The following is an 8096-nucleotide window of genomic DNA, read 5'->3' on the forward strand; positions in this document are numbered from 1 at the left end:
GTCACTCATGTAAGATATATACGTATTTCAATTTCCATTCACTTTTTCTTTTTTTTTTTTTCTTTTTTCTTTTCTCTCGATTTCGTGCTGCTTTCTTTTTTTTATATATATGAATTTTCATTTACTCCTTCTTAGTTATCTGTGTGTATCTCTATCTCCATCTATCTATCTATCTATCTATTTGTGTGGATTCTCATTTGCTCAATGATGCTATCAATACTATATATATATATATATATATAGTAAATGTATGAGAAAGAGACTTTGCTTACTTTCCAATTTCAGTTTCTTTCTTGGACGTTTTTTTTTTTTTTTTTCTTTTTTCTTTTGGAAAATGAAAAAAAAAAAAAAATCATGTCTGCAGGTATCTCTTGGTATGTATGTTTGGCACAAATCTATTTATCTATCTATATCTATATATTATTTAATGTAGTAGTACTATTCTGTAGTCATAGTACTGGGTGAAAGTTGTCGTCACTCTATCTTTTATTTACATGCGTTTGTAATTATTTAGTTTTTTTTTTTTTCTTTTCTTCTCTTTCTATTATAATTACAGGTACACATACATCTGTATATACTTATATCCTATTATCTGTACAAGGAAACAAATAAAAGAGATATAGAAAGAAAAAAAAAAGGGGGGGGGACCATCCACATATATATATATATATATAAACTATCTATTTTGCAGCGTTATTTACACTAAACTCCCTACATTTATTATTATTATTATTATTATTATTATTATTAATACTATTATTATTAAAAATTAGTTATTATTCATGCATAGCACACACACTGTCTCTGCAGACACATTTCGTTCCTCTTCCCAACGGCTGTGTATATTAGCCGCTGCTCTCTCCATATCGCCCAGTAAACTACGGCGGTATATTTTAGAAGTGCAGCGCCGTGGGGCTCGTGAGTCGTCCACTCCACTCAACGGCGGAGATGTGAAGATCAACACAACACTCCCATCAGCGAATAATAATAATAATAATAATAAAGCAGAGAATACGGCTGTTGTTGAGATCCAAACAGAAAGTAGGCGAATAAATTACGTGGGGCCCACACAGGAATTCCCACCCTTATTACATGCGATCTTATGTGTATTGATATTACCCTTCACTGGTGGGGATAACCCGATGGGGAATTACAATTCCTCTTCTTCTTCTCCCTTTTCTTCAGTAACACATCGTGTAGCGGCGATAATGAAAGATAATGATTCTAAACGAATATCGCGAGATAATAATAGTAATAATAGTAATAGTAATAATAACAATAATAATAACAGTAGTGGTGGGAGTAAGAAAATACCAGTTAGTGGAAGTGTGGGTTCAACGGCAAGAGAAGTGAGTTCAGAGCGATTAGGGGGTTTAAAGAATATGCAGGACCACTTTGCCTCCTTAAGAGAGAATGTCCACTCGCAATCTATAGATGATAGTCCTTTAACGGAGATGAAGAAACCCTCAGAAAAAGAAAAAGAGGGAAGAAAAATAAGAAACAGTACCATTAATAATAATAGTAGTAGTGGTAGTAATAGTAGTTGTAGTACTAGCCGTAGTAATAGTAGTTGTAGTTCTGCTAGTAGTACTAGTACTAGAAGTAGAAGTAGAAGTGGTGGAAAGAATGGTGAGTTCACTGTGGGAATATCATCAACGGTTGGAGTTTATAAAAGAAAAACGAAAAGTGTCTCAACTGCAGAAGAGAAAAAAACAAAACGACATCATCCTTATGATAAATCGATCCATCATTACGGTATAGGATGGAGAACAGAGGAAGTCAGTCTCTCTCAATTATTAGCAGAACTAGCCCAACCTGCACTTACTGCCAGAGATCATTATATTGCGGCTGGTAATCATAACTCTACGGATATAGATTCTAGATCAGAATTAAATCAAAGTATGCAATTTCTTCCAAGAGAATTACATACCTCTGCGGGAGTTGCCCGACTCATTGCATTATATCCACCATTTCTTCCATTATTATTAGAGGCATTACTAAAAGAGTGTTTACATGGAGATGCGATGGGACTTGCGGCTAGACGTGTGTTGATGCGATTAACAGAACTCGCGGCACCTTCCTTTGTTTCACGGCATGTGTGGGGTACACCTCCAACAACAACTTTTAATAATGATTTAAATAGTGAACATGAAGAAAAGGAAGAGAGAGATAATAATAATAATAATAATAATAATAATAATAATAATAATAATAATAGTGAAGAGACATTTTATCATGCGATGTTATTACGTGCCATGACTCGACTCTCTTCAACGGCGGTTTCATTACTTCAAATGATTGAAGATCCTGTTTGGGCTCTCACTATTTGTGGTTCTCTCATCTCCAGTCAATTATTACATCCCACTGCTCTCTTAGATGTTCTTCATCAACGTGCATTGGATTTAGCCAAAACACCAGCATTGTGGAAACCCGCCGTGGCTCTCGCCTATACACTTGTGACCCACTACAGTCTACGCACATGTATGTTGATGGCAGAGGAGGAAAAAGAAAAAGAAAAAGAAAAAGAAGAGGAAAAAGAAGATGGTGTAGAAAGGCAAATGATAGATCTTCCAATAGTTTCTGATGAGATGCAGACCACAACGGAAGTCCCACTCTCCTTATCTGTACCGGGACACAGTGAAGGTGTAAACCCAGCAGAGTCCTCCATCCCATTATCAGGATTTACAATAATGATTCCATCCGATAATAAATCTCAATCACAGCAACAAGAAGAGAATAGACAGAGTTTAGTATCATATGATGTTCTTAACAGTGCACGAAGTAAATCTGCCATCTCTCTTATGGAAATTCCAAGTGGAACAGCTGCTAGTATGAATCGAATCTCTGTTGCTTCTATGGGACGGGCAGCTTCTCTCTCTTCTTCTTTTAGAATACCATTAGACCAACAACGACATTATCTTCATACTACTGAAACCGGTCATCCTTCTATGTTACAATGGCGATTTCCAGAGAAGGTGCCTGCTGTTGTTACCATGTCTAGTAATATTGTAATGACGTGTATGATTCTCTGTGCAGGAACTCTTGGACAACACACGGTAGTCACTCTCTGTCAATGGTGTTTACGTTCTCTTGCTATTTTACCATCAACACCGTGTGCGGTGGGACTCACTCATCTTATGATGAAATATCCACAATATCTAGAGAAGGTCTCTGTACGTCCATTCTCTCTTCCACACAGTTCTCACTCTTCTTATCCCTCCACTATTGGGAGTTCTTCTTCGACTAGTAGTGGTCATGTTACTATTCCATTTTGTAGTGCTGTCTTTTCAGAAGCTTGTCGTTTGGCGCAGGCAGTAGTGCGGCGACAATCAAAAATTCGTAATGATGGTCGTTTAACACTTGTCTGGCAAAAAGATGGAAAATCCATTAATAATAATAATAATAATATAGATGAAGAAGGAGTAAGTAGTATACGTGAGGATCCTTCCCTACGTGAGTTACATGAATTACAGTGTTATCTTGTCATGATGCTACAGGCACTCGTCATGCGTAGAGGAATTCAACTCTCAGTAGAAGCACAGGATGAATTATTTTCACTCTTTCTCTCTCTTGCTCGCCTACGTGTAATGATTGGAACAGCTATTCAAAAAGAAACTTCATGGGGAATAATGAATAATGATGCCGAAATGGAGGAATGTGAACGAACCTTACCTCAGTTAATTCTTACATTAGTAGATGATTCTTTTCGAGCTGTGGTTCGAGCTATAGATATAGTTTTACATGACTATGATGCTGGTTGTCCACGTCAACTTTGTGAGGCTCTTGTTCTTCTCTTACCGCCTAAAAACACTTTATTTGTAGAGTTAGATAGTGTTGGGGCCTGGGAGAAACATCTGGATTGTCTGGAAACCCTTCAAGCGGCAGCGGAAGCCTATAAAGAAGCCCTTCGCTCCGTCTCCGCAAGAGGTTCTTCACGAGTTCAAACACAAAAAGAAAAGGAAAAAGAAAAAGAAAAAGAAGGAAAAGTAGGAGGAGGAGGAGGAGGAGGAGAGTCATCTGTAGATACACTTTCCTCTAGTACTATTTATCAAGGAAAACCCATTGCACGTGCCGCATCCCTTTTATCTTTACAAGAAGAACTCGTCGCAGAAGCCAAGCGAGTTACTGTAGAAGCCGCCTCTACACGTAGTGGGGCCGAAGTGATATTTGGTTCACTTCTTGGTGTACTTCCCTGTTCAGGAGAACCCCTGCGTCTCTCGGCTGCGAATGGTGGTCTCACTATTTCTCAAAAACAATGGTGGCTTCAACATATGATGATATATCTTGTAGAGGAATGGTGGCGAAGTCGGGTGGCTGTGCAGGTGCAGTTTCACGCTTTTGAAGATGGGGATGCGAATGAGAGTAGTGTTTTAGTTTCTAATAGGGAGAAACGGGGATTTTTACAGTGTTGTGCTAACCCTATTTGATACCTTTTATTGTGTTTATTACTATTATTATTATTATTATTATTATTATTATTATTATTGTTGTTGTTGGTGTCTGTATGTCTGTTTGTTTGTTTGTTTGTGATGTACAAGTGGAGGTAAAAAAAAAAAGAAAAAAAAAAGGAGAAAAGTAAATAAAAAGGAATGACACGAGTCATGATGGAATACTGCTGTTGGGGAAAAAAGGAAAAAGATGAACATGGGATGTTAACTACTTATCTTCATTCACCATTTCTTTTTTCTTTTCTTTCTTTTTGTTCTTTATTGAATTTCTGGATTGTGATTTCAGTGCAACCACATATCCAACAAGGAAAGAAAGAAAAAACAAAAAAAAAAACACACTAGAGGGGAATTTTTAAAGTTATTAATTTCCCCTATGTTTACGAAGTCATGCCAAACCGAATTATAAACAGTAATGACGATAATAATGATATTATCAAGGAGGAAATTGCCCAATTACGGGCACTATTAGATGAGGGTGGTCTACACAGTGGTGTATTAGAGGGAAAATATCTGAATCAAGTTAAACGTGCCCGTCAGCTTGGAGTTCAACTGGAGTCTGAGAAGACATATAGTCAGAAACTTGAAAAACAATTAGTATCACTGGAGGCAGAGTTGAAACGTTTGAATAGTAACAAGGAAGGATTGGGAATTTTACCACCAAAAGGAATAGGAGGAATAGGAGGAGGACGTGGGAGTAAACAAACAGAAAATGGTTCAGAAGAAGAAACTGGAGATCAACAGAATACTATTACATCTCTTAAAGAGCGTTTAGAACGGGTGTATATACAATTAAATGAGAGTAAATTGCAGTTAGAGGAACAAAAGAAAGAAACTCAACGACTGCGTAAAGTCCTACAGCAGGAAGTGGGTGGTACCCCACAGGAATTAGAAACATTATTAAAAAATGTATCTGAAGGTGGTGTTGGTTGGCGTGGTCGGGCCCAACAGATTGTGGTATTAAAAGGTAAAGTAAAAGAATTAGAACGACAATTAGCCACAGCTGGACAAAATGCTGCAAATATGAATGAAGATCACGACTCCGCATCCTCACAGCGAGTAGTTGGTCCTTCAGATGCTGTCTCTGTTATCACAACAACTACAACGACATCAAGGAAGCCTCACTTAACAGGCCGTGGTCGTGATTTAGATGATGTGGCTCGTGATCGGGTAGTGGAAGTGCAAAATCGTCGTTTACTTCAACAACGAGAACTGCAGGACGCACTCGATAGACGCACAGTGGAATTAGAAGAACAACGAAAACGTGTGGAGGCCGCACAGGCACGATATGTAAATCTCGAATCGGATAATCGCACTCTGCGTGATTATCTTCACACCGTACTAGAGAAGACGGAGAATGATAATGCCCTTATTGATGCTTATCGTGAAGAGATGGAAGAACTCCGCCAGGCGTTGCGGGAGGCGAGAATGAAATTGCAGGAATGGGAATTATGGGAAAGTAAAGCCGCACCATCGGGGCAACATGCAATAGGAGAACATCATCAGGCAAATGATGGATCTCATAAGAGGCATACAAACAAGAAGAACCGGAATAATAATAATAACAATAATAATGTTGATGATAGTGATGAGACGCTGGATACAAATACGGCTGTGGCACTCGCCGGTGCAGATGCGGCGATTGAATTAAATCGTTTGAAAATAGAGAATATGGAATTACGAAATAAACTGGCATATTGGGAAAGTATGTCTGATAGTGGTAGAAACCGTAATAATAATAATAATAATAATAATAATAATAATAATAATAATAATAATAATACGGCTGCCGCTGCTGCTGTGAATGATGATACGGCCCTTGTATTGCATTGGTTACGCAGTGTAGCTCCCTCTACGGAAAGAGATGGAATCCCAACAGGGCGAACAGCCGTGAAATCATTGACTTCCACTTCCGTAGAAAACTGTAGTGAATGGCAGCGACGAGTGGCAGATGTCCTCCGCCGAGCCCATGCGGCTGTTCGTTTTTTAGAGCAACAACGAGAAGAGGGGGACTCACGGTTAAGTAGATGCTATGAGACGATTCAGCAACTGCAGGAACAGCAGAAACGTCGTGGAGGTGGTGGTGGTGGTGGTGGTGGGAAAGTGATAAAAAGCAAGAAGGGAAAAGGTGAATCCCATACGAGTGGTAATGATGATAATCACATTGGTGATGTTAATAATAGTAATGATAATAATGATAATAGTGAGACGGCGAAATTAACAAGTGTTGTTCTGCAGGAGAATCGAGCATTAAAACAACGTATAAAGATGATGCAGGAATTAATGGAGAAGGAACGATTGGCGTATGAATCTCTTCGTGCAGTCTCAGATGTATCTAATCCTGGAAAGACAACTGGGGCAACGGAAGGAGAATCTGGGTCCGTAACAACAACAGCCGCATATCAACAACTACGACGGGAGTATGAGGAACTGCGTTTGGCTTTTAATAACCTTCAAAGGGAGAATTTTAGACGTGATGCTGATTAATATCATATGTGAAGAATGTATGTATGTTTATTTTTATTTTATTTTTTTCCTTTTTTTTTCGTTTTGCGTATTCTTCTTTTCACTCAAATACAGTACACATACACATATATGTATGTATTCTTTGTATTTTTATTGTTTTTTTTATTATTATTTTGAAAGGCGGCGTCAATTTCATTTACTAATCTATTGATATCGTTTCTTGTTGTTGTTGTTGTTATTATTTGTTCATTTTCTTTTTCTTCTTCTTTATTCTCTTCTTTTTTGGTTATGTAGTGAGTTGGAGTGGGGAGGGCTGAGAGCAGGGAGATTAGACCCAACGGAGTGAAGAAGAAGAAAAGAAGAAGAAGAAGAAGAAAAAAAAGAACTCTACTCTAGTCTATATATATATATATAATTATATTTATTTAGTGATAAAGAGAGAAAGTGGAAAATATACAGAAAAAAGGAGACAATGCATTCCTGTTCCCAACGTATACTTGAAATCACCTCCATGGGGGTATCGGCGGTTCTCGTTGGGGTTCTCGTTATTGTCGCCACCAGTTTTATTCCTCTCATGCACCAATCACCACCGCCTGCTTCTATGCCTGTGATCTCCACCTTCAATATGTCCATCTCACCATTGATGCAATTACCTGTTCCTATCATGTATGCACAAGATATGGATCCACCGCCATTACGGGATCGTATTCATCCTTCCTTTACCATTAGAGCAGACTTTACTCCTGCATGGGATTGGAATACAAAAGCTATTTATGTTTCCTTTATTGCCCGTTATCGCACCCGTCATCATGTGTTGAATGAAGTTACTTTGCTGGATACGATATTGCGTAGCCGTGAGGAGGCGGGGCATTATAATCTTGAAAACGCTATTAAGTATCCATTAGAAGATGCAGGAGTAGATACACTTGCGGGTGTTGTGGTGAATGTTGTGATGCGATATCAGGTGTTGCGGTACTTTGGATATTCGCCGGTGTATGAGATCTCACCATCGGGAAAAGGAGAGGCGGTGGCATTTCAGCTCCCAAGATCATATACACAAGTGCAGCGTCGTCAACAGTAAAGAGAGAGAGAGAGAGTAATGTTTTGTTAAGATTGATGTGAAGAAGAGAAGATTGGTATGGGTGATGGAAAAAGAGAATCTTATATATATATATATATATATAT

General features: G+C 38.4%; 3 protein-coding genes across 3 annotated transcripts; all 3 read left to right on the plus strand.

Moving 5' to 3' along the window:
- Positions 1-782: 782 nt before the first annotated feature.
- TM35_000181570 (uncharacterized protein) lies at positions 783-4427 on the plus strand (the record flags this gene model as incomplete). The annotated part of the gene is made up of 1 exon (XM_029026470.1): positions 783-4427. The coding sequence occupies one exon, from the start codon at positions 783-785 to the stop codon at positions 4425-4427; it is 3645 nt and encodes a 1214-aa protein (XP_028882166.1).
- Positions 4428-4835: 408 nt separating this feature from the next.
- Positions 4836-6932, plus strand: TM35_000181580 (putative coiled-coil domain-containing protein 13; the record flags this gene model as incomplete). Its single annotated transcript, XM_029026471.1, has 1 exon — positions 4836-6932. One exon carries the CDS (start codon positions 4836-4838, stop codon positions 6930-6932), a length of 2097 nt encoding a protein of 698 aa, XP_028882167.1.
- A 451-nt stretch (positions 6933-7383) lies between these two features.
- On the plus strand, positions 7384-7992 carry TM35_000181590 (uncharacterized protein; the record flags this gene model as incomplete). The annotated part of the gene is made up of 1 exon (XM_029026472.1): positions 7384-7992. One exon carries the CDS (start codon positions 7384-7386, stop codon positions 7990-7992), a length of 609 nt encoding a protein of 202 aa, XP_028882168.1.
- Between the last annotated feature and the right edge of the window lie 104 nt (positions 7993-8096).

Source organism: Trypanosoma theileri (assembly GCF_002087225.1).
Source record: "Trypanosoma theileri isolate Edinburgh chromosome Unknown TM35_Tth_18_V1, whole genome shotgun sequence".
NCBI lineage: Eukaryota > Euglenozoa > Kinetoplastea > Trypanosomatida > Trypanosomatidae > Trypanosoma > Trypanosoma theileri.